Below are 27,295 nucleotides of genomic sequence, written 5' to 3'. Positions count from 1 at the left end.
GAATAATAGAGGAATAGTAGAACATGGAGTTCTAAGGAAAAATGTTCTAAAATTGTCATCTGATGGGGAATACAAGTTTTTACTAAACCTGGCATGTCATGCAACAGTGGGATTGTTTTATTTTCATAGCCTCCTAAAAATCTTAGTAAGAAAAAAGAATTACTGAATATACTCGAGTATAAGCCTAGTTTTTCAGCACATTTTTTAATGCTGAAAAAGCCCCTCTCGGCTTATACTCGAGTGAGGTAAAAAAAAAACACGCAATATTCACCTCCCAGCCGGCGTCTGTGTCCCCGGCGGTGCGGCAAGCTGCTTGAGAATTCTCCCCGCTTGACTTTGAATTTCCCCGACGTCAGCGCTGTGTAAGTAAGTGCTGTGATTGGATCGAGCGCCAGCCAATCAAAGCCGGCGCTCAGTCATTCACAGCCATGACATCAACAATGGCTGTGATTGGTTTATCGAGTTCCGGCTGTGATTGCTCGATCCAATCACAGCGCTTCCTTACACAGCACTGACGGCTGGGGAATTCAAAGCCAAACGGGGAGATGACAGCGGGGAGAATTCTCAAGTAGCTTGCCGCACAGCTGAGGAGACCATTGCATCGGGGACACAGACGCCGGCTGGGAGGGTAGTATTGCGGGGTTTTTTTTTACCTAGTATATACTCGAGTATAGCTAGGCTTATACTCGAGTCAATAAGTTTTACCATTTTTTTGTGGTAAAACTTATTGACTTAGCTTATACTCGGGTCGGCTAATACTCGACTATATACAGTAACAATTGTGGCTTAGCAAAATGTTAAAAAAATTTCTTGTATGTCTAAAATAGCAGTGTCATTAAAATGTTAATTATGGAAAAAACCAATAAAGTGTGCACTAAGCTTTGTGGTAAGATCATATACAACATCACACATTTTATTTTCCTCTTGGTACGGAAGACTTTTCATGCTGTGTATATTTGGAACAGTAAATGATGTCTTCTTAACGCTGCAGATTAACATGCATTTAAGGTTTAACAGTAGAAAATCCTTTAAAGTGTAGAGTATAATTCATCGATAGAAATTATTCTGATGAGCATACCGCACTGTCAACCATTCCAAACTTCAAAGTAAAAATCACTATTTTATTTTACTAGCTACTACTTTCATTACATTTCAACTTATAATTTTCTCTGACAAGTGAGACAGCTTTGCAAACGTATCTTTATAGTAATGTGTCATAACGTTTTCCTGGAAAATGAATAAGACACACAAACAAATAATAAAAGTAACAGTAATGTATTTGCAAGAGTACGGTAAGGGTTAGTATGCCAATATATTTTATGGTTCTCATTTGAATGTGTTTAATATTCGGAGCACATGAAGGCAACACATGGTTTTATTCATGCTCTGGAACACTTTAGGGGATGAGACATTGCAATTTCAAATATTTAGTTGTTAAATTATGGGCTAGGATACATACAGTAATCCACAATGCTTTCTGTGCAACCCACAGAAGTAGGATAGGCACAATACTTAAAGGGGTTGTCCCGCGAAAGCAAATGGGGTTATACACTTCTGTATGGCCATATTAATGCACTTTGTAATATACATCGTGCATTAAATATGAGCCATACAGAAGTTATTCACTTACCCACTCCGTTGCTAGTGTCCCCGTCTCCATGGTGCCGTCTAATTTCAGCGTCTAATCGCCCGATTAGACGCGCTTGCGCAGTCCGGTCTTCTCCCTGGTGAATGGGGCCGCTCATGCCGGAGAGCTGGTCCTCGTAGCTCCGCCCCGTCACGTGTGCCGATTCCAACCAATCAGGAGGCTGGAATCGGCAATGGACCGCACAGAGCCCACGGTGCACCATGGGAGAAGACCCGCGGTGCATCGTGGGTGAAGATCCCGGCGGCCATCTTACTAAGGTAAGGAAGAAGTCACCGCAGCGTGGGGATTCGGGTAAGTACTAAACTTTTTTTTTTTAACACATGCATTGGGTTTGTCTCGCACCGAACGGGGGGCCTATTGAATTAAAAAAAAAAACCGTTTTGGGACAACCCCTTTAAGACTTATTTTGTTGGTCCCTTACTATGTGTTATTGTGGATATCAATATCATTTAAACGTATGATAGAATAATCCTCCACAGTACCCATATTGGAACTAGAGCTACACTATGAGTCAATATCCAACTCTTTAACATGTCTTGCAATAGGACTAAGCATGTAAGCCAAACCAAAATATTAATATACATACAGCCGTTAAAGGATTTTTGCATCCTCGTCATTCTGGTTGGCCGGATGAGAGGCCCTTAATATGAGTCAAGGGGGTTAGTATTTCTCCCTTTGAAGAATACTAGAGGACTGAGCACCATGGCGATGTGGAGAGTTTTATATGGGCAACACAATGCTCCCTGGGAAAAGGCTATGCAAATGAGTGGATATCAATGCGAGAGGAAACTAATAAAAATTGCAGTGGTGATCGTTTGGAGAGCTAATTTTTTTTATAGAAGAGGGTTGATATACATTAAAAAAAAATTGAAAAGGCTGTATTGTATTTATTTAGGTAAGTTTATATGTTTTCAGTTTCTTTACTATTTATATAGTACTGTATTTCTTTTTCTGAACCCTGCTCATGGATGTGAGGCAGGATCTAGTAGGGGGCACTAATAGCATAGATATAGACCTAATTCACATAGTTATGTGTCAGATCCATCCATACAAAATGGATGCAATAACTTTGAACTTTGTACTGTATAATATTCTTGGACCTCATACACTGCATGCCCTATGGTTGTCTATGAAATTGGCCAATAATAGGACATACAGCAAGTGTTTTCACATGGATGTTTGGTCCATGTGAAAAACTAGCCATCTGAATATCCTCATAGGCTATTATGGGATTGTGTGATGTCCTTGGAATATATAGTACACAACCTAAAAATATGGCCATATGAATGGATCCTTAGCCTAGATGGTGTCCTCAATTGCCTTTAATTCACTGGAAGCATGCAATGTGACAGTGCTGATTGTACTCCCTTAATCCATCTAAATTATCATAAGAAATAAAAATCAGAAGGATAGAACCTTGTGCGGAAAAACATATAAATCAGTAATTACGGAAAAAGACTCACCTGATGTGGATGACTAGCCTAATCACTAGGGTTGCTGCCACACCTTGAGTCCTGCTCAACTGGAAGCCAAATACACTTCTTATGCACTCAATGCTTCCAAGAAGAAGGAGAGCATCAGGGTAAGATTCAAAATGGACAATTTCAGAAAACAAAAGGAATCTAGTGGTGAATGAAAAATACCCGTGCTAATAAGCAAAGTGTAAATCTAGAAGCAATACTTACTGTGAGGGAGGGGGGTCTATTATCAATAGAAACCCCCTCCAAAATGGCATCAAGACGGCGCAAAAATGGTAGGATATTGATGATGAGAAGATTTATTCTTTAAAACACACATAGATATCCAGAAGGTTTGTTGCAATACATTTCGGTGATGGACAATCACCTTTTTCAAACACAGTTATAACAAGCACAAGGTACCTTATATATAGCCATACAGTAACGCTTTGCACAAAAGATAGGGGAGAAGTCATAATGATCATGTTTTCTACGAAATAACAATGAATTCTACCATTTTAATCATTTTTTTTGTGTTTTCTACCATAATTCTGAACACTGGAGAACTTTCCTAACTTTCCTATTTGGGTAGGACCTAGAGCATTAGTCTTCTGATGGTAAGGGGAAGCTACTTTCTTAAACAAGGCAGGTTCATATGTATATTTAATCTCCATAAAACGCTCTTATGGGTAGTCTAATGGCTGCCATTAATGGTTGTCAAACAACTATTCAGAAATGGCTAACAAGTATATTATATTCCCACAAGAGGATAATTCACAGACGTGAATTTCTAGGTTGCTTTTTAATGTAGTTTTTATGGAGAAATGGTCTTTAAAATTGACAATAATTCTTTTTATACTCATTTAGATTACAATAACATTTTATGAGCCCTTCCTGGAGTTGTAGTTAATGTTTACATTTTAAAAATTGGCAACATTTTGAAAGGTTTAATGATTCCTAAAATAAATTTAACCGAGTTAATGGCTTTACCTATGTGCATCTAAGTGTGCAACACGTAATTAATCATTACTACAGGTCCTTACTTTGCATCTAACAAATCAAGCAAACATATTAAGGAGTCATTTGCTAAACAGAAATGTTCATGTCAATCATTTTGATGGCAGCACATGACATAGCAAATGGTTGTTATGAAAAATTATGAATGGTAATGCTACGACAAACTCTAAACGGAAAGAGAAAGTGCAAAGAAAAGGAGAAGTAGGTGTGTAATTCTTATAGTGGTCATAGCAATCCTATTACATATAATGTTAAAGGGACATGTCTCATTTAAGACGGTGTCTACTCTACAGGCAACATGCTATAGAACAGGAGGAGCTGAGTAGATATACAGTTTTGAGAGAGAGGATTTAGTACAACTAGTTAATTATTCATTTAAATCCTTGCTTATTCTAGTCATTAGAGTCCAGTAGGTGGTCCTATCAGTGATTGACAGTAGAGATGAGCGAACGTGTCCGTTACGGACACATCCGCACCCGGACACCGGCTTTAGCGAACACTGCAGTGTTCGCGCGTAAGTGTCCGGGTGCCGCCGGGGGGCGGGGAGATGCGCGGCGGCGCGGGCGGCAGTAGCGGGGAACAGGGGGGAGCCCTCTCTCTCTCCCTCTCCCCCCCACTCCCCGCCGCACCCCCCCGCGCTGCCACGGCGGCCCCCGAACTTTTTCGCCCGAACACCGAGGTGTTCGCAAAGTTCGGTGTTCGGGCGAAAAAGGGGCGGGGCCGAACGTGTTCGCTCATCTCTAATTGACAGCCATCTTTGTAGACACAGTCATACACGGAAAGCTGATTCTCAAAAATGAGACTGTTGATTTGAACGCTGCAGTAATTGCGTTATACCTCTCCCACTTCGATGTGGCCTCGCAGACATTTGCTCGCAGCGCAGCGATATTCTAATGCTGTCTTCTCTATTTTGAAAAGTTTAGCTCACCTCATCACTAGAGATGAGCGAGCATACTCGCTAAGGACAATTGCTCGATCGAGCATTGTCCTTAGCGAGTATCTCCCCGCTCGGAAGAAAAGGTTCGGCTGCCGGCGTGGGTGACAGGTGAGTTGCGGCAGTCAGCAGGGGGGAGAGACGGAGAGAGAGATCTCCCCTCCGTTCCTCCCCGCTCTCCCCCGCAGCTCCCTGCCCGCCACGGCAGCCGAATCTTTTCTCCCCAGCGGCCAGGTACTCGCTAAGGGCAATGCTCGATCGAGCAATTGCCCTTAGCGAGTATGCTCGCTAATCACTACTCATCACCCATCACAATGATGGGGTGCATTAAAACCTGCTGTAAGAGGCAGTAACCTGCATCCAAAAATGGCAGGAGAATTGCGGCGACAGATTGCACTGCATTTCCAAGCTGATCAATTCCCTTAAAAAATAAAAAGTGAAAGTCTAGCAAAAAAAATTCAAATTTCTGTGCTGCTTTGTTTTTCTGATACACAGTTTAAAATCCCCTAATAGATTTCACATTAAATGAAAAAAAATTCTTGCTGATGTAAGCCACTACTAAAAAAGTGTATAACCTTACTACATATGTACCATGGAGGAAATTTACTATATTATTTGAACCCAAATTTTTGCATTATTTGCATAGAAAAAACTTGCATACATGCCGTTCACCATATTTATTATGTGCTTTAAACACTTTGTACTCCTAACTCAACAAGGGGTGTAACTTATGGGGAAGGAGGCCTGGTCTAGTAACAAGTGCCAAAATGTTAAACAGAAGTAAAAAATACGTGGCCACACTCTAAAGAGTAATAAGTTCTTTAATATAATGAGAAGGGAATGAATAAGAGATGCACTCAAACGGTGTGGGGAACCCGTCTAAACAACAGTCTCCCACACCACTTGTCCAGAAGTGTCTTCAAATAGGGTACTGCTACATATACATAATCCCTATACTGTTCCAGAAGTCCAGGGAGACCATCGTCGGAAAAACGGAGGGTAAAGGAACTCTTGAACTCATGAAAATAAATAAAGTGAAGGTGTAAAAACAATTCCCGCGCTGCAATAGGTACCAGTAGCCATGTAGGTGTAAAAACCAAATTACGTACTTCGGAGGAGGCCACAATGTCCAGCGGGTCTCCTCAGGTATTCAAGCCTGTCTTGCAGAAAAACCTCAAGAAAATGCTTGAAAAAGGGCATGCTGCTTTTGAGGCGGATTTCTACAATGGCAAATTCCACTGCATGTATAGAACAATTCCGTCCAATGTGAAAGGTCGCTAAAGGAGCACTGATGCACTGGGTTATGTCTACTGCAGAGCAGTGCATAATATGGGGATTTTCTCTTTGGTGTTCTGTAAATTCCTGTGTCATGCCCCTTTGGGCCCTATGCTAGACACTTTTCCCAGAGAGATCCTTTAGGGAGCTTTAACATGGGCTGAAATTAGGACAAACAATGCATCGCAAGCCATGATACATTCCACCCCCAAATCCAGTTGTGGTTTTGAGTGCGTTGTGCGTTCTAATTCCGGCCTGTGTGAAAGGTCCCTTGAGGGGGTTTCACAGAAGCAGAATATTTCCGCAATCTGCACATAAAGAAAATTTCCCACCAAAATCCGCATGTATACATCTGGGTTATGGAGTGGAATTCCACAGCAGCAGATAAAGATGCATTTTTAGGTGTAGATTGCAAAAATTGTCTATGCGACTGACTTACTTTGGCCACTTCATGCATGGAAACTCGCTAGACAGGTCAATAATGTTGGGAATGACCAGTGGAACCAGAAGAAAGGGCCAACAAAGAACACGCTGGCTCCACACCATCACAATGGATACTAATATGTGCATCAAGCAGTTAAAAGAAGCATTGAAAATGTTTGCCTATAAGGACACTAAGAGTCGGACACAACTAAATGAATAGATTGATTCTAAGCACTCTAAGGGTAGATCTACACATGGCGTAATTTTATGCCACAAACTAATCTGCTGCAAAATTACCAAGACTTGCATGTGCATTTTCATGCAGACATTTCTGTGGATTTGCTGAGGATTTGCCATAGAGCTGCAAATCTGCATCAAAATCATAAGACATATGCAAGACATACAGACTTTGCAGCAGATTTGTTTTTGACCAATTATTCCTGATGTGAAGGCCCCTAATGTTCCATTTAGATAGGATGATAGTCGTCTAAAAGACTGTACGAACATTGTCATCCCCACTAAGGTCGTTAGTGCTCGTGCAGAGCATTTAAATAGGCAGGGTTCACCACTGGATGTCATACTATTTACTGGCTTATTGCCTAGCGCTTCATATTCTATATGAGAATCCTGTGATCCAGTGATGTTTTTTATGCTGACTGAAAGTCATCGATAACAAGAAGTGAACAAATAGTTAACAATTTTTTTTTTTCATTTACATGGGACAATTATCGCTCAATTTCATTCATTAATATGTGAACTTAGACTTTGAACCCCACTGGGTACATTGCTGCTGAATAAGTTTGCGCTATATAAATGTATAAAATGGGTCCCACTTGAAAAGTCTTTAATTGGTAAATTCTCATTCAAAAATCGCCTGCTAGCTCATTAACTTTTTAAAACATAACTCCCTTTTCATTCATGCACAATCCAAGCTATAACACATGTGTGGGAAATGGTAGCTATCAAAAAAGGCCTAATCGCATCTTCCATACATAATGCAAAGACAGACATTCTCTCTATAGCAAGAGACGATCTTAACCTCTACATCTGGAAAAGCCATAGAATTACCCAGATTCACCAGCTATGGACAGATCAGGGCTTCATTTCCTTTCCAGAGCTCATAAACATGTTTAATGTGCCCAGAAAAGACTTATTTAAATACTTCCAAATCTCCCAGAATCAGCATTCTTTCAAAATTGGAAACTTGTCTGAACTCCTCCCAAGGAGCTAATAAAGGCATTTAGATATGTTACCAAATTCTAATCACTCATACAACTCAGCCTCTGGCATTTATAAAAGAGGAATGGGAATCAGACCTACAAATCTCAATAACTGAAGACCAATGGTTAAATAGTTATTCCTCCATCTCATTGGTTTCTAGATGTACTAATCATCTAGAAAATATATGTAAATTACTATACAATTGGTATCTCACTCCCTAGAGACTTTACAAAATCTCCTTTCACTACTCTGATTGCTGCTGAAGATGTGGCACAATAGACGGAACTTTGATCCATTTATGGTGGTTTTGCCCTTACATCTCAAGTTTATGGACCCAGAATTTCCAATTATTGTCCACCTTATGTGACATACCGATACCCCCTAAGGGCTCAGTCACACGGGCTTTTATTGCCGCGATTTGCGCATGCGCATGCGTCCGGCGATTTTTTAAAACCATTGCTTTGCAATGGTATCGGACACATGAGCGCTTTTTTATGCGCTCGGCCGATAAATTAGAGAACAGAAATCGCAGATCGCACCTATCTGCGATTCCTGTTCTCTTCTCTATATGCGCTCAATGGGGCCGGCGGCAGCAGCGCCGACCCCAATGAGAACATATAGAAGACAAATCATTCTTCTCTGCCACAGCTGTTCCAGCTGTGGCAGAGAAGAACGATGTTTGCCCATTGAATTCAATGGAGCGGCAATACAGCCGCTCCATTGAAAGCAATGGGCTGCCGGCGTGCGCGGGGTTAATTGTCGGGAAGGGGTTAAATATATAACCCCTTTCCTGCAATGCATCCTGAAAAGTGAAAAAATAAAAAAAAGGATGTACTCACCTGCTCCCGGCAGCCTGAGATCCCCACGGCGGTCCTGCAGTGGGTGTGAAGGGGGTGTGACTCAGGCTTGCCCCTGATTGGCTCAGCCTGAGCCAATCAGAGGCTGATCTCAGTCACACCCATTCATGAATTCATGAATGGGTGTGACTGAGACTTGCTTCTGATTGGCTCAGCGCTGAGCCAATCAGGGGCAAGCCTGAGTCACACCCCCTTCACACCCACTGCAGGCCGGCCGCCGGGATCTCCAGCTGCCGGGAGCAGGTAAGTACATACATTTTTTTTATTTTTTCACTTTTCAGGATGCATTGCAGGAAAGGGGTTATATATTTAACCCCTTCCTGACAATTCATCCCACACTCGCCCGCAGCGCTTGCATTCAATGGAGCCACTGTATTGCCGTCTCCATTGAATGCAATGCGCTGGACAGCTCCGGCCCGTTTCTAATGAAACGCGGCTAGGAGCAGATTTTCGGGCGATTTTTGGGCCGATTTTTCGGCGCCGGTCACGCGATTTGCGCATGCGCATCCGTCATGCGATGCGCAAATCGCGTGAAAAAACGCCCGTGTGACTAAGGCCTAATCCAGCTACGGCTTTTTAAAATATAAATACTCACCAATTACCATACAACATGTATAGCCCACTGCTGCATATTCTAATAGCTACTAGGAAATCAATAGCACAATTTTGGAATGGCAATTCCATTCCCTCCATTTCCGATATAATTAAAGCCGTGAATGGTAAGAGCTGGTTTGAATATATGTATGCTTGAGCTTCTAACAAAAAGGGGAAATTTATGAAAGAGTGGAAATCTAGATCCAAAGTCATTTCTGTTACATGCCGAGCTCTTACCTACTTTAGCTTGTCAAACTATGCAACTTTATGTATAGGTTCGTCGACCTGATCCATAAGTTTTATTTTATACTTTTCTTTTTATTTCTTTTTTTACTACATTCAAATTATACAATTTACATGTTATTTTTAAAATTGTCCAACGATTAGCACATCAGCGATATGTTAATGTCTATTTTCATATTTTGTTAACTTTTGAAAAACTTTTCAATAAAAACTGAATGTTCAAAAAATAAATGTGTAAAATAAAATACATTATAAATGTTTTGGAGTTTCCTTATATGCTTTCCACTTTTCTTCACTACAGAGCACCATTGCACACACATATTTGTAGAAATCTTGGCTTCCTATTGTCATGATTCAGAAACTAAACCTATATAATCTAGGTTCAGTGCCTTTTCAGGTCAAAATGAGCTGCATACATCTATATGCACATTAACATGTTTAGGACCAGGCACTGTAAATTTACGGCACCTCGTCCTGGGCTTAAAGCACCGCCGTATGTAAAATTACGACGGCGCTTGAAGTCTTCTGCCTCTGTAATCAATCAAAGGCAGGAACGGGTTATCAGCTGTTAGTGACAGCTGATGACCCGGAGAAGAAGGCAGGAGGGGTATTTAACCCTTTTTGCCTTCTGCTTCCCTGAGTACACAGTGCTCAATGAGCACTGTGTACTAGAAAGTGAAAGTAACATGTAACTTTTACGATGGGAATGTCCCCCAGAGGTCTTACATGATGTCATAGGGGGAAATAGATAGTGTAAAACATAATTACATACGTAAGTAAAACAAAATTCCAGAATAAAACAACAATACATACGGCTGAAAGAAAACAACCCAAAACCGACGCCAACCAAAAACGTTGCTATAAGCACCCTGTAATCCAAAACCATACATATTATATATCAAAATGTCTGAGACAAAATTAGGAATCCATTCCCATACTTTATTTTAGTGTAAATATACTAATTAAAAAAAAAAACTATAAATGCTAAATCATTTTTTTTTAGCTTTTTACCCCCAATAAAACTAAAAAAGGGGAAAAAAAGTCAGGGAAAAAGATATTAAAAAAATAGACCTAAATGTCACGGAAAAAAAACATAGCAAAAATAATTTTGATAGCTAAAGGAAAAAAATAGGGTAGTAAAACCACCACATGGGTAAAATCCCTAAAAAGTGTCTGATCCTTAAGGTACAAAACAGCCTGGTCCTTAAGGCGTTAAATCTTTATATAAGGAAACAAGTAGGAAATATTTTTACATGAATTGGTGATCATTATAGCTAGATTTAGTTTTCTGGAAAAAGTCCCAAAATGTTTCAGTGCTCCCATCTCTAGGGACAGGTCACTGTAAGAGGGATCATTTATATGCATTCATATAGAAAAGTAACAATGAGACTGCATTCACCCCTATGTTGGGGCATTCCGTCACAATTCTGACTGCCTATTTTATTTTTGGGGTAGAACAATGGAATTAAACTCTGCACAGTCTGTAGCGCTGTTTGTTCTGGTAAAAAAGGAAATACAGTGAAAGAAAGCAAACTAACAGCAATCTGTTTTTTTTTAAACCCCATTGAAAGCAATAGGGGAAAAATGGAAACATTTAACTTCATTTTTTTAAATTCAAAATGGAAACAAAGAAACAAAATTATGATAGAATTTCTTAACGCAGGTGGGAATAAGCCCTACCATACTGTATTACGATGATGAGTTGTTGACAAACTTAGGGCCCATTTAGACACAATGATCATCGCTCAATAATTGCTCAAACGACAGTTTGAGTGACAGCTTTGAGCGATCATTTTGCATAAACTACTAAGTAGTTACTCAGCTACTTAATAGCTTATTAGCGTGCAAATAAAGTATTCACTGAATGCAGATAACAGCTGGAGGTCTGTTATCTGCATTCAGCTCCATTGTTCTCCAGAGGGACTGCAGCTGAAAGAATGCTATCAGCACTACCCGGGAGAACTCAGCGTGCGGTCCCGATAAGCAGGAAAGACGATTTTCAAGCTGGCTTGAAGTCAGCAATGAATGAATAGTGCACGAAAAGTGCGTGAGGGGCGTGCGTTTAGATGCAGCGATTATCACTCAAAAGATGGCTTTTGTGCGAATTTTGAATGATAATCTTTGTGTCTAAATGGGCCTTTAGTGTTACTGCCTCTTGATCTGTTAATTAAACAATCCACATACTGGGTGTGTCATAAAATGAGATTCTACCAAGAGCAAGAACATAACATATAATTGATCTTTTATCTTTACAGAATTAAAGAAGAATGGAGCTTCATATTGGAATGCAGAAATAAAGGAATACCCCAGTCAATATACTTAAGAAATGGTTTTGTAGATACCAAGCTTGAAATATCAGATACATTTCAGAGGAATTCTGCTATTTCCAAACAGAGTTTTTGCAAGGATGAAAAGCCTGAAAAAAGTAAATTCATTTTTAACCTCTATGGGTCCGAGTGGCAGGTAAGTCCTTTGACTTTGAGTTCCTTGTCATTTGGTAATATTGTATGTTCTTAAGTGAGATTGCTACTTGCGAATGAGAATATTCTTACTTTCATTTGGAGGCTTACAAGCCATCCAGATATCCTACTCTTCAAACCTGCAGCTTATTACAATGAATCATCCTAAGCAGGGTCATGTGCAAAGAGCCTCACAACTGAGTCCCTTTGGTATTGTATTGTGGAGCCATAGGCACTTCATATGCCTTCATACCATATTATGGGTGGTACTCTCCCTTAGGAGCATTTCTTCAAGGGGAGAATATCTTTGTAATATGGCATCCAAATATTTTACATTCTATTTGAATTGGAGAAAAACCTCTGTTTACCCCTGTATGATGTCGGATGAACCTATAGCCTTCTGTGGATGTTGTATTATGGCTCTGCACAACTTGGAGCTTGTACAAAGCTGTAATATATCTATGTGCATGAAGCCAAAGTGTTTCTCAGTGACTGAAACAAAGCAGCAGCACATCCTCAGACCGGGTTTTCATCCTCAGAAAAGAAATATGTTTTGGTTTAGTGCCAATAAGAAGAGATCTTGAAGTAAATGATAAATAATGTACAGGGAAACCTCTTTGAGACAACCACAGAATAATGCATTAAAATGCGGTCTTCTCAAAGAAGATGGCCTGTATGCATAATATATAGTGGAAGTAGAAATCAGTCAAAGGAAATCTTGTCTGGACAAGGGAGGTAGATCACCGAGGGAACCACTAAATAATATAATATAAAATATAACCTTTATTTCGAAAATTAAAATATTTTATACAAAAGGGCGTGATAATTCTAAGATATATATCGTGCCTGTCACGATCAAATGGCACCGTACCATACGTTAGATAGCTAGGATCTATGTGATGTTGTGGTTATCATGCAAAGTTGTATTGACCAACATGCACTATATATCCCCTAGTCTGTTGGGTCTCATCCAATAATTAAAGGTTGATCTAGTATATCTCTGATATCAATGATATGATCATGGGGTACTCGAGTGCTGGATGATCAAATAACCCACAGATTGTCATATACACGCTACAACAGAGATGTTTTTACAGATATTAAGCTCCTGTCACTGTCAACCTATGACAGTAGGTGATATTAATATAGACACAAGAGCTACACCCCTGATGTTAGAGTGGTAATGACATTATGCATAATCATATGATGGTTATGACATGCAAGAGTTACACCATTAAATGGTATATATTGAACCCATTGGATGGTACGAGGATATGTAAGAGGATATGTAACCACTGTCCCAAGTATCAAAAAATATGGCGTATAACTGTTAACCAGATATACTGTCAACAGCAATACACCAGGCTGCTTGAACGTGCTCGTTCTTATTACAATTATATTGAATGAGCACTAAGTACTTATAACTATGACAGCAGAAAGATACAACCATATAGCTGTTCATAAGTTATACCGTACTGAAAGATCTGGTATGAAAGGCAGGACTTATAAGTAGTCCATTGATCGCCTAACACCTGATCTTATTAAGATCCGTTTAGATAGCTCAAATAGAACCAGCATCAAGGGCACAATAGATTGCCCGATGCTAAGTCTATTAAATCACTCGGTAGCACAGTGATGAGCTAACAGTAGATGGTCTATACAAAGACTTACTACTGATTCTTAATCAAATGAGACCATCTCAATTAGCATCAACATGGAACCATCTACGCGTTTCAACAGCTCAATCATAAAGCTGTATCATCAGGATGGTGTTAATTGATGCAAGCAATGATAGAGAAATTGCATCAAAAATTGCCAAATGCTGTGCAATCATAGATGTATGACCGCACAGCTAACTTAGCTAATGTTAGGGATGGTAAACCTAATAGCAATCCAGATGGAAAGATTGCATATATATATCAGCTCAATACTGCAACAGTCATGGATATAAGACTGTGCAGTAAGATTAGCTAGTCTCAAACGGATAGAGATGTGAACAGCCTGACAGGCTGTGTATAACTGAGCAGCAATCAGTTGCTGCTCAGTTATACACAGCCTGTCAGGCTGTTCACATCTCTATCCGTTTGAGACTAGCTAATCTTACTGCACAGTCTTATATCCATGACTGTTGCAGTATTGAGCTGATATATATATGCAATCTTTCCATCTGGATTGCTATTAGGTTTACCATCCCTAACATTAGCTAAGTTAGCTGTGCGGTCATACATCTATGATTGCACAGCATTTGGCAATTTTTGATGCAATTTCTCTATCATTGCTTGCATCAATTAACACCATCCTGATGATACAGCTTTATGATTGAGCTGTTGAAACGCGTAGATGGTTCCATGTTGATGCTAATTGAGATGGTCTCATTTGATTAAGAATCAGTAGTAAGTCTTTGTATAGACCATCTACTGTTAGCTCATCACTGTGCTACCGAGTGATTTAATAGACTTAGCATCGGGCAATCTATTGTGCCCTTGATGCTGGTTCTATTTGAGCTATCTAAACGGATCTTAATAAGATCAGGTGTTAGGCGATCAATGGACTACTTATAAGTCCTGCCTTTCATACCAGATCTTTCAGTACGGTATAACTTATGAACAGCTATATGGTTGTATCTTTCTGCTGTCATAGTTATAAGTACTTAGTGCTCATTCAATATAATTGTAATAAGAACGAGCACGTTCAAGCAGCCTGGTGTATTGCTGTTGACAGTATATCTGGTTAACAGTTATACGCCATATTTTTTGATACTTGGGACAGTGGTTACATATCCTCTTACATATCCTCGTACCATCCAATGGGTTCAATATATACCATTTAATGGTGTAACTCTTGCATGTCATAACCATCATATGATTATGCATAATGTCATTACCACTCTAACATCAGGGGTGTAGCTCTTGTGTCTATATTAATATCACCTACTGTCATAGGTTGACAGTGACAGGAGCTTAATATCTGTAAAAACATCTCTGTTGTAGCGTGTATATGACAATCTGTGGGTTATTTGATCATCCAGCACTCGAGTACCCCATGATCATATCATTGATATCAGAGATATACTAGATCAACCTTTAATTATTGGATGAGACCCAACAGACTAGGGGATATATAGTGCATGTTGGTCAATACAACTTTGCATGATAACCACAACATCACATAGATCCTAGCTATCTAACGTATGGTACGGTGCCATTTGATCGTGACAGGCACGATATATATCTTAGAATTATCACGCCCTTTTGTATAAAATATTTTAATTTTCGAAATAAAGGTTATATTTTATATTATATTATTTAGTGGTTCCCTCGGTGATCTACCTTTGGTTCCTTAGGGAACTTTTCTGTCTCGGTGACAAATCTGGACAAGGGAGGGTCTTGTCAAAGAGGTGGTCTTTAGGACAGGTTTCAATGTATAGCTGCATAACTTTTCACAATATAGTGATTACATTGCATTCACATAAAGCCCCATTTACAGTTCAAACGACCGGAAATGAGCAATAATCGTTACATGTAAACGCGGGCATCATGCACTTTTCGTCTGAACAATGACTTTAAGGTGAACTTAAAATCCATCCTTCAGCTAGTGAGAGCTAAAGTGTCTCTCAATAGATCGCAAGCTGTTACCCTTACAGGAGGCGGCAGATAACATTGTAATCTGTCTTCAGCCACAAGGAGAACAATGGCACTGTGTGCACAGCTGGGTATGGGATTAATCGCATGCTGGGATTTGCAAACAACTCCTGGAGGCCCTTTTACATGCAAATGGAAATGATAAAGTGTTAATGGCCATTAATAGCCATTAACACTTTATGCAAATAGATCGCAAAATCTTTCATTTATTTGAAGGATTATCTTTGCATGTAAATGGGCCTTTAGACATAAGATACTGTAGATTGCACTGTTAAAAGTAGGACATACTGCTAAGAATGTTACTTTTAATATCTGCATATGCAACTCTCTATTTTTAATTCCTATTTTTAATACGTTCATTATGCTATTTATGATCTTGTATATTTAAAGACATCTTTGTCATTAGTAACAACTATATTGCTATAAAGCATAAGTGAAAATGCATATTAGTCAGAGTATTTGGTTTTGTCTATTTAACCTTCTTACTATATCCTTACTTAATGACCGCATACAAAGCATGTACTTTAATGCTTACATCTGTTGAATACTTTGATTCATGTGTTCAGAAGAGTGCGTCCGTCTTTGCTCACACACACAATAGGCTTGCTACTCCGAGGCTTGGTTTACTGAGGTTCTAAGAGTGGCTCTAATTAAGGAGGCAGAGAAACATTCAGTTTTAGGTTGCTTTCATTCCGCTCTGACACTGCCAGAATGTGCATATCACTTCAAAGTCTGCTAGGAAGGATCTGAAGGAAGATTTTGGCTACATTGGGATTCATTGTAAACCACATATTTTTAGATGCATGGCTCAAAGCTCAGGGGATCTGAAATTACAAAAGCCATATCCACCAGCTAACTCCAGGTCAAGTGTGTCATAGTGATCAAGAAGAGTTTCCTTCAGATCTGACTTCATTATGTACTAACCGAACAGCAGCAGAGAATGAAGACCGGACTACATCATTACTCTATTCAGTTTGCTAGGAGGTATGCAGCATGGTAAAATGTATGATACATCGAATTATAAAAGATATTCTACATGAAAATAGCAATCTGAAACATAAAAAATATAAAAAAGCACTGCACTCCTGAGCTTTTGCTCTTCTGATGAAGCCTCAAGTGTTGGTGAAATGTCAGAATAGGGCCAGGAGTTACTATCATAGTTTAAGAGACAAGCAGTATTTAGTGTGTCACAATAAAGAATACTGGTGAGATTTTTATGTATAACTATTGAAGGACTTTTTGAGTTTATTATATCTCTAGTATTATCTGGTGAACTCTACAGATAGCATCAGGTTATGATCAGGTAACTACTCATTACAGTAAATATGCCATGTAAACGTTGTAGGACATTATTGGCCACAATGGGGTTTAAATAATTTAAAGCAACCCTCTGGCTTTGGGACAAAATACTGTCTCGGGACCAGAGAAGGCAAGGTGTTTCTTACTTGCAGTTGTTCTCTGCTGTCCGTCCAAGTTTTGGGTCCCATTTTTGGCTATCCAAGATGGCCAATGCAATCTTCATACTAACTAATCCCCACAGTGCATTAGTAGTATTAGATACCAATGCACTATACCTGCTTTCCGATTGGTCGATGCTGCTCACTAGCCCCAATGGACTCTGTTGAATGCCTTCCCTGCATCCAAAGCACAGAAAAAGAGAAGGTGCTAGAGAGATTTCATTCCACTGAATAAGACGGGAGCCATCAGAATCTGCTGACCTGCAACAAAAAACACCTGGTCCGATTTTATGGAAACGTTTGATAGATAAAAGTTCTGCGTATACTTTCAGATCATAATTAAAAAGCAAAATACGATGGGGTGGTTCGTTCTTTGCCGGATTTGGGCAACTATGATTGCAGAAAGCATTTCTGGGAGAAAACTACTATCTGAAATGGCCTTGATAAAGACAGAAAGAAGATAAGGGACAGCATTGTAGGAAAATATTATAATAATTATTTGTAAATCAGTCATGGGCTTTAGATAATTTGTGAACAGTAATTACCCTAAGCGTAAAAGGAGCTGAGAGCTTGTAAACGGAGAGGAGAAATATTAGGCAAGGATATGGAGTTTAGGGAACTAATAATATCGGAGTCAGTGGGCTGAAAAGTATGAAGATCTTCAGAAATATAGTAAAATGAGCTGTAATAATCTCCAAAATGTTTGACTATTTGTCTAGGGTCAACAATTTTTTCCTCTGGTTATCAATAAGATATGCTGCACGGGAATTCAGAACCAGTTGTCCAATTCTTTTGGCTAGAAGGGTACCTGCTTTGTTGTAATGTACGTATGTTTGGAGGCGTTTAAGACATATATAATTTTACAACAATAGGAGGGATTAAGGTTGCAGGGAACAAAGCTCGGTCGTAATAGTAGGAGATGGGAACAATTTATTACTCAAATCCAATAATGCTATCTATTTAGATGTAAGATTTCCTTCTCTCTTTTCTTTTGGCATGAGAAGCTTTGATAAGTAGGCCATGCATAAAGGCTTTATAGGCCTTCCATACAATGTGTGGATTAGACACTGAGGCAGAACTGACAGAAATAATGGGTTAGTTCATTACAGAGAGGATGAGTTAAAATGAAGTCATTTAGTTTCCATTGTGACGAGGATGGGAAAGAACATTTTTCAGTTAGCTGGAGGGAAATTGGTGCATGGTCAGACCAGGTAATGCTACCTATAGAGGAAGGCTGGTATTGAAGTAATGCTTTGTTATTAACTATGAAGACGTTAATCCTAGAGTAAGTTGAATGATGGTCAGGAAAAAGGTAAAATTCTTCTTACCATCATGTTGGTACCTGCACTCATAATATAGTCCTGCTAATAAAATAAAGGCAATTGGATGTGAGACCCTAGATTTGGAAGTACAGTCCAAAACAATGTCACAAATCCAATTAAAATTCCCTTACAATTACTAGACCTTGAGAGCAAGACGTTATTTTGGGCAAGAGGCCTCGAAGGTAGGGGTACTGACACTTATTAGGTAAATAATAGAGATCAGCGAACGTGCTCGTTTAGAGCAATTACTCAAACGAGTATCGCTTTTTTCGAGTAACTGCCTAATCGGGCGAAAAGATTTGGGGGGCGCCAGGGGTGAGCAGGGGGTTGCGGGAGGAACGGGGGGGGGGGGGGTAGAGAGGAGAGCTCCCCCTTGATCCCCCCTGCTAACCCCCGCTCCACCCTGCCCCCCGAATCTTTTCGCCCGAGTAGGCAGTTACCTAAACGGGGAGGTGCACTCATCTCTAGTAAATAAACATTAAAAATTGTGCAAAAAAAAATATTGATCTCACACTCGAGACCAGATACCGCCCCTGAGATTTCTGATGCACAGATGTTAAAGTGAAAGAGTTTTTGTTGGTGATTACCACTCTTTTCTGTTTGGCCAAAGAAGAGCAAGTGAATATATGAGGGAAGTGATTATTAGAGAAAGTAGGAGCTTTATCATTATGGCAGTGCATTTTCTGGACAAGCGGAACATCACATTTAAGGTTCTTGGCCTCACGTCCAGGCAAGCTTTTTTGGAGAGAATGTTTAGTAGCTAATCATTAATTGAGGGGATATTTAGTACCATTATTAAAGCATGTACAATATTGCAGGACAGTAATGCAGAGGTGCCAACATATTACGGAGTGTAAACATAAGCCCAAATCGATCTGTTGAGAAATTCAACTATCGAAACATATACAAATGTACAATACAAAAGGGGAAGCAGCCATGGGAAACAACAGAAATAAAGTGAGATAAAACTAATATAAATAAAACTTGTACATAATAACATATGGTACACACATATTATCTGCTAGGAGGCAAGCAGACATAGGAAAATGTAAGCGACATTCATGCAGCTCAATGCACTCAAGAAAGATAAGGCTAGCCAAATTTATATGTCGTTAAATTTACATATAAGAGGTCTAGGGTGACTTCGTGCCCCACTCTTTATCGAGGCAAGGAGGGGATTTATGTTTGGAATAGCTATTCAAATCTTATCCAGAAAAGAGATCCCATTTTACCAGTAAGGCCAGTCCTTCTTCAACATTCTAGATAATTAAGGACATACCGACCCTGGAAATTACTAATGTGGTTGGGAAGCCCCATTGGTACTGGATTTGATTCTGTCTTAAGAGCTGGATAAGTGGTAGAAATTGTCTTCTGGCTTGGATATCTGCAGCAGATAAGTTGGGAAAAAGATAAATAGCCTTGTGTCGGTTGAAAAGAGCCTTTTTTCCGGGCAGCAAACATTATTTGTTCTTTCACATGATAGAAGTGAACCCTAACAAAGGTGTGTTTAGGAGTTTCTACAGGGGCTGTTTTAGCTTTAGGGATGCAATGAGCCCAATTAAGAGTGAGATTCAAGGAGGAGAGAGTTAGAACCAAAGTTTTGAACAGGTGTTGTAAGCAAGAAGGCAATTTCCGAAGAAGAAACCTTCTTGGGTATTCCTTTGATCTTGATGTTGTTACATCTGGACCTATGCTTTCCATCATCTACTTTTCTGCTAAGCCAATTAAGCTCTATATAAGGTCTATATTGTCCCCAGGCCATCAATATTTTTTAGAAGTGTGTGGATGGAGTGGAGTGGATGCTGTTATTAAGGTTGTTTTGTAATAGGACAAGCCTTTCCTTTATGGTGTCTACTAAGAACGGGGTTGAGCATGCAGGAAACTGATCACAAGAAGCACAGCTTATTGGAATAGCGAGGGTTGGGTCCCCTTCATTGTGCTTTATAACTTTGATAAAAAGGTATGCTATTGGGAGCAGGTATAAACAAAAACCATGGGGGCTTCTAGAATAAGAATCAATGAAATGGAATTACTCTTTGTTCAAACGACCAACCCCTAGTATTGAGACTACAATAAAATAAGAAGGGGCCTGTGAGGAAGAAGATAGCAGGGTACTGCTTGAAGTTTAAGAATGCCAGGGACTATAGATCCTGTGATCCAAAGAGTGATGGTAGGCAACAGATGATGATGCAATGCTGAGAGGCTGTCCACTATTCTTTATCGGTAGAAGATAAGGAACTGAGATGTTGAGATTGCTCCAAAACTCAACGGTGAAATGTAGATTGAAGAGAGCAGAAGGGTTTTGGTACTTACTGTGCCACGGAGGATCACTAAAGCTAAGATGGCGGGCAGAAACCAGCAGATTTTGGCACATGTGTAGGGAGCTTCCCCTGATGATATTCTGTACGTGCTTGAACAAAGGAAAACACTCCACTTGTCCTCACAATATCTCAGGCTGGCAGGACTGCTGAGGCACAGATCAGGTGCAGGAGTGACAAAGCCTTTATGCACCATTCAACATTAGGAGACACTAGGGAGCAACAGGAATACTGCAAAACACAGGAGTGCATGGGTATTGAAGTGCCGGGCTGGCTCCATAGCAGATTGCCCAGAGACAGAGAACAATCGGCGGTCAAATTAAGAAGGTAGCCAAGAATTAGCCTTGCTGTATGCCGCTGTAATGAATGTATAGAGTGGGAGCTCAGAATTCATGTAGCCATTCACTTCAGCTACCAGGCTCTGCTCCGTGCTTAGCTCTGTTCAAAGGTCCGAGACAAAACCTCAACTATACAAGTTAACAGAAAAAAGTTTACTTTCTGTTCCATGGGATCTATTATGCTGGTATTCAATGTGTAGAAAAATAATATCAGTATTAGGATACAGTGGTAATATTCAGATAATTTTGAATGCAGGGTCTGACTCTTGAATCATTGTAATTTTGACAATCATAGGAATAATTTTTATTGATGGAAAACTGATCCAAAAAGAGCTAGAACCTAGCTTTACATTATTATTTAGTATTTCAGACATGTTTTACTACACTAACATGTTAATGTTTTTTGCTCTGTAAAGTTCTTCTAGGTCTGGTATGTCAAATGATTCTTTCTGGTATGTCTAGACTGACACTGAACCTGCAAAAAATTCATATGAGATGGGAATATAAGACTCACTACCTCTGCACAGTAGCCATTTCAATAAATGAGGTCAGTGACATAAGTAGATACAATGATATCAAGCGTGGGTAATACCAACCCATACATAAATAGGCGTACGTGCTTTTATGCTAGACAAGCAACCCCAGATGTGTCTGCCAAGATTTGGAACTTGATCTTGATCTTCTTAACTATACACTATGAAGACCAAGTGGAGTACTTTATAAAGCAGATGCATTAACAGATGTCATTGAGAGGATAAACAAAATGACTTGGTAATAATGGGTTGTATATCTTTATAGTATATGATGAATGTTCCAATATCCGGGTCATTAATATTCATACAGAGATATAATAAGGGCTTTCATATTCCTCATACATCCACCCGGCTCTTGATTGACATCTATGCCTGCATTTGTCTCTTTCTACTTCTTCTACTTTCTCCCTGTTCCAGATTTGACATAAACAATGCGAATAAAATCAGGCTGGTGACAGTGCGGCAATCCTGTAAAGTGCTTTCTACATATCACTCAAGTAAAGCATAATACATTTTATTAAGTAATTTTAGTGATGTCTTGGGAGATAGCTAAAGGCTGTATTATTAAAGTCTGTTTAGAATACATCTCTTTCCAAGCTTCACAGGGAATAGAAGTTACATCGAGGAGTCTTCATATATTAATATATTCTACAGCAGCATTATTTACAGAAGCCTTGAAACTTACAAACTCCAGTTCAAGAAGTGTGTGGAGAAGCATTATATATGTGAAAGAGAGAATTTCAGAGTGCCTTTTTCTGCAAAATTAAAGAAAGTGTCAAATCAGGACAACTCTGTTTCTAAATGAGATGAGGTGAAACTCTCAGTTGCCCCAAATATACCCACCAATCAACAATAGGGAAAGCATAGTATGTAGCAACCATTTAAATGAATGGATGGCTGTGTTATGTAGGGTCACACCTTGACCTCTGCAGTCAGAGCTACTTTATACTCTGAGTAGTATTTTAGGGGGGAATACCCTTTATGATATCCATATGTCTTGGGGCATAGCCAAAGGCTCATGGGCCCGGCTGCAAAAGTTTATCTTGGTGCCCACCAACTTATCATAACCCCTTAAACAGAGGCATAACTTAAAGCTCCTGGGCCCCAATGCAAAATCTGTAACAGGGCCCCTAGCTATAATGCTTTATTCATAGTACTAGGCTCCCTATATGGAGAAGAGAGGCCTTATGGGCCCCCTAAGGCTCTTGGGGTGGGGTGCAACTGCATCCCCTATAGTTACGCCATTGCATATGCCTTAATATGGTCTACAAAATATGGTTGTTCTGATAACGTCTTTAAGGATTCTCTATCACCATCTTTTTGCACCCTTCTCTAAGAGCAGCACAAGATAGTGCCAGTCACACTGATTACAGTGATATGTCTGCTGTGTATATCTGTGCAGCAGTGTCTCAGAAACTTGCATTTTATCAGCAAAGGCATAGAGGACTACTTAAAGTAGTCCTGGATATTCATGAGTTGCAGGATAACCACCCAATTGATTGACTGCTGTTTGCCTATTACTGAGCATAGAGAGAGAGAGTTGTCAATCATTGGCTGGAGGGTGGGGTGGGTGTGGCTAGCTGCAGCTCATAAATATCCAGGACTAGTTCTCGGTCTGACTGCTACTAATAAAATACAAGTTTCTCTACAACTACTGCACAGATACACACAGCAGACATATCAGTGTGACAGGAACTACCCTATGGTGCTCTCAGTGAGCGCTGCAAAAACATGATGACAGAGTCTCTTTAAGTGTTCGTTTTGAAGTAGAGCTCCCCATCTGCTTATGGTAGGCCATCAATATTTAAGCTTTGGAGAACAGCTTTAAAGGGGCTGTCCGAAAGGAGGGCAATTTTTAAAAAATTGATTTGGGCCTGCTAAAACTATAAAAGCTGGGATACTTACTCATTCTTTGACTTGGCTATCCAGTGCTGTAGCCCTGTGGTCTTTGTTTTGGAATGGCTACCATCTGAAGACTGCAGCCAATCAGAGGCTTCAGAGGCCAGGGGCTGTTTTCCTGGTATCACCATTCAGATGCTGGGAGCCATGATGCCAGGAGAACAGCACCTGACAGCTGTGGCCTCTGATTGGCTGCAGATTCAGGTGGTAGCCATTTCAAACCAAAAATCAAGAGGACTGAGCAGCATGAATTACCAGGGCAGATGATGGGTAAGTATCTCTGCTTTTATTGTTTTAACAGGCCTGGATCAATTTTTTTTTAATTACCTTGCACACAGACAACCCTGTTAGTCCTTAGTCACACGGGCGTTTTTTCGTGCGATTTGCAGATCGCATGACGGATGCGCATCCGCAAATCGCCTGACCGGGGCCAAAAAAATCGCCCGAAAAATCTGCTCCTAGCCGCGTTTCATTAGAAACAGGCTGGAGCTGTCCAGCGGATTGCATTCAATGGAGTCGGCAATACAGCCGGCTCTATTGAAAGCAATGCGCTGTGGGCGAGCGCAGGATGAATTGTCGGGAAGGGCTTAAATATATAAGCCCTTCCCTGCAATTCATCCAGAAAAGTGTAAAAATAAAAAAAATCTATATACTCACCTTGTCCCGGCAGACGGAGTTCAGAGCGGCCGGCCTGCAGTGGGTGTGAAGGGGGTGTGAGTCAGACTTGCCCCTGATTGGCTCAGTGGGTGTGAAGGGGGTGTGAGTCAGCCTTGCCTCTGATTGGCTCAGCGCTGAGCCAATCAGGGGCAAGTCTGACTCACACCCCCTTCACACCCACTGCAGGCCGGCCGCTCTGAACTCCGTCTGCCGGGACAAGGTGAGTATATATATATTTTTTATTGTAACACATTTCTGCATGAATTGCAGGGAAGGGCTTATATATTTAAGCCCTTCCCGACAATTCATCCTGCGCTCGCCCGCAGCGCATTGCTTTCAATGGAGGCGGCTGTATTGCCGGCTCCATTGAATTCAATGGGCAAACATCATTCTTCTCTGTCACAGCTGTTACAGCTGTGGCAGAGAAGAATAATTTGTCTTCTATATGTTCTCAATGGGGTCGGCGCTGCTGCCGCCGGCCCCATTGAGCGCATATAGAGAAGAGAAGAGGAATCGCAGATCGCAGATAGGTGCGATCTGCGATTTCTGTTCTATAATTTATCGGACGAGCGCATAAAAAGCGCTCATGTGTCCGATACCATTGCAAAGCAATGGTTTTAAAAAATCGCCGGACGCATGCGCAAATCGCGCGAAAAAACGCCCGTCTGACTAAGGCCTTAACAATAATTCATATTTAACAGTGATTGTTGACTTATCGATTAAACAATTTGTATCTTCCCAATTTACCTTTATGGGACCCTATATTCTTTAATTCCTTTTTCTTTGATTAAGAGCATACCACTTGCTTGGCTCAGCTCCATATTACCTATAAGATCTCTAAGTGATCTGCATATACATACTGAGAAGATGAAATGACAGATGAAGGTTTAGTCCTTAGTGGAGGCTTTCATTCTCCAAGGAATATAAGACACCATTAATTCTCTGTATAATATTTAACCAACATTGACACTGTCAGTAATCTGAAGTACCTGTCTCAATAGCGACAATGTATAGGCATACTATATGTACACCCAGGGAATCCATGTATGCCAGTGGCTCTGAATGATACAAACAAATGCTTGCCGTAAGCTTTGAATACATAGACAAACGCGAGATTTTTGAAGCAGCTCTGTTAGCCAATAAGACAATGAAGACGAAACTCTAGCTGCTACATTGTTCTGACTCACCCAGCGCCTCTGATGAAGTCACAAATGCATATTCCTAATAAAGAAATGAAAAAGAAAAAATATTGAAAAGAAGAAATTTTAGAACAAGGAGGCAGTGGGTACATTTTATTTGCAGCAGAATAATATGTAGGAAATAAAAAAGAAAGTTAGGAGAGATTCTCATTAAAACCAGCCCTCAGGCACTTCATACTTTTATATTTTTTAAGCTGCCATCAACTGCCAAATATAGAAGATGGATTGTAACATAGCATGCACCGTGTGGGAAATGAAGCAAACATGAAATGATCCATATCAGAATGGAGGGGAGAAAAATGTAGCGAAATGTCCACAGATTTAAAGAAACAAAGTGTATGGATTTATTCATAAATTGCTTCCTACCAAAATTCTGTTGCTCCGTCACTGAAAAAAAAAATATTTATTTATATACCGATAGGTAGCATGAAAGAAAAATGATCATCTAAGTTATAATGATGAGCAGCAATTGGGTACGTCTCCTGTCGAAGAGATGCCAAAAACTAAGTTATTTGAAGGTGAATAAAGTGATAATCAAATCCACCTTGGAGATGAAAGGAATGTAAATGAGACTTCAAAGGAAATCTTTAGGAAGAAAGCTTGTAATGTGGAGCCCTACTAGCAGCATTACCAGCTGATAGAGAGAGTGTGTTTAGTTTTAGAAGGGTAGGATTTTCTATTGAACAACATCAGGCTATTCATAGATTCCGAGCGGGAGTCCTCAAGACCAGGCGGATCAATATTAAGGCATGAAACAAACTCATGCATTAATACATTTCAGGTAGGTCAAGGCAAGTTTACCACACAAATAATACTCTGATCCCTAAACAATGATGTGAATAAAATGAATTAAAAAGCATTGCTGTGCACTCAGGACACAGACTGGAATTCTCATCACTACCATATAATGACAGGTAGCTAGCTTATAGTGTTTAGTAAATACCAGTGGGTTTTAATGGCTATTTCTCATCAATACACCTACAATACGGGAGGCTAACAAAGATACTTTTTGGTTCTTTCAAGCTGTCTATCTTTAACCCCTTGAGTGGCACGCCCGGAAAATCTCCGTGGCTTGCTGCACGGACCATGCAGTTAAACCCCGGAAGGCTTCCGTGGACAGCTCCAGTGCTGAAATGTACTGAGCACTGAGATGTCCGCTGAATTTCTGGGGTTTTTACTGCATGGGGAGTAAAAGGGACTCCCTGCAGGAAGTAAATAATCCCCTCGCACAGCTGTCACAGTTGTGACAGCTGTGGGATGGGACCGCATAGCACTCCTATTGATTTCAATGGAGCCGCCGCTGCCGACAGCCCCGTTGAAGGCAATAGGAAGCTGGCTGACCCACAGTGATTTTCTGGGAAGGACTTAAAATATAAGCCCTTCCCATAAAATCATTTCTATCAAGTGTAAAGAATAAAATAAAATATATACTTACCGCTCTGTGCTGCCGGGGCTCAGGCGCGTGTCTCCGCTCAGATCCCGGTACTGTCATCATGATCTTTCAGCTGGAGAACATAATCAAACTGCCGGGAGGGGACCGCATAGCACTCCTATTGACTTCAATGCAGCCGCTCTGTGCTGCCGGGGCTCAGGCGTGTGTCTCCGCTCACGTCCCTGTACTGTCATCATGCTCCTTCTTGAATTCTATGAATAGACCGAGCGCTGCGTGTGATTGGCTGAGCGCTACGCGGTCCCATCCCGGCAGTTTGATTATGTTCTTTCAGCAGGCGGGGATTTTAAATCTCCGCCAGCTGAAAGATCATGATGACAGTACCGGGATCTGAGCGGAGACACGCGCCTGAG

The 27,295-nt window shown here is 40.3% G+C and overlaps 1 protein-coding gene across 1 annotated transcript in view; it reads left to right on the top strand.

The window, feature by feature from the left end:
- LRRC2 (leucine rich repeat containing 2) overlaps positions 1-27,295 on the top strand; it is a 218,945-nt gene that overhangs the window by 21,423 nt on the left and 170,227 nt on the right. The window contains exon 2 of the mRNA XM_066601996.1: positions 11,925-12,132. Coding sequence (XP_066458093.1) covers positions 11,925-12,132 — 208 coding nt within the window. The remainder of the gene's footprint in view (positions 1-11,924; positions 12,133-27,295) is intronic.

This window comes from Eleutherodactylus coqui, chromosome 5, assembly GCF_035609145.1.
Source record: "Eleutherodactylus coqui strain aEleCoq1 chromosome 5, aEleCoq1.hap1, whole genome shotgun sequence".
In the NCBI taxonomy this organism is placed as follows: domain Eukaryota; kingdom Metazoa; phylum Chordata; class Amphibia; order Anura; family Eleutherodactylidae; genus Eleutherodactylus; species Eleutherodactylus coqui.
Note: the sequence above shows the minus strand (reverse complement) of the source record. Positions and strands in the feature narration are given on the sequence as shown.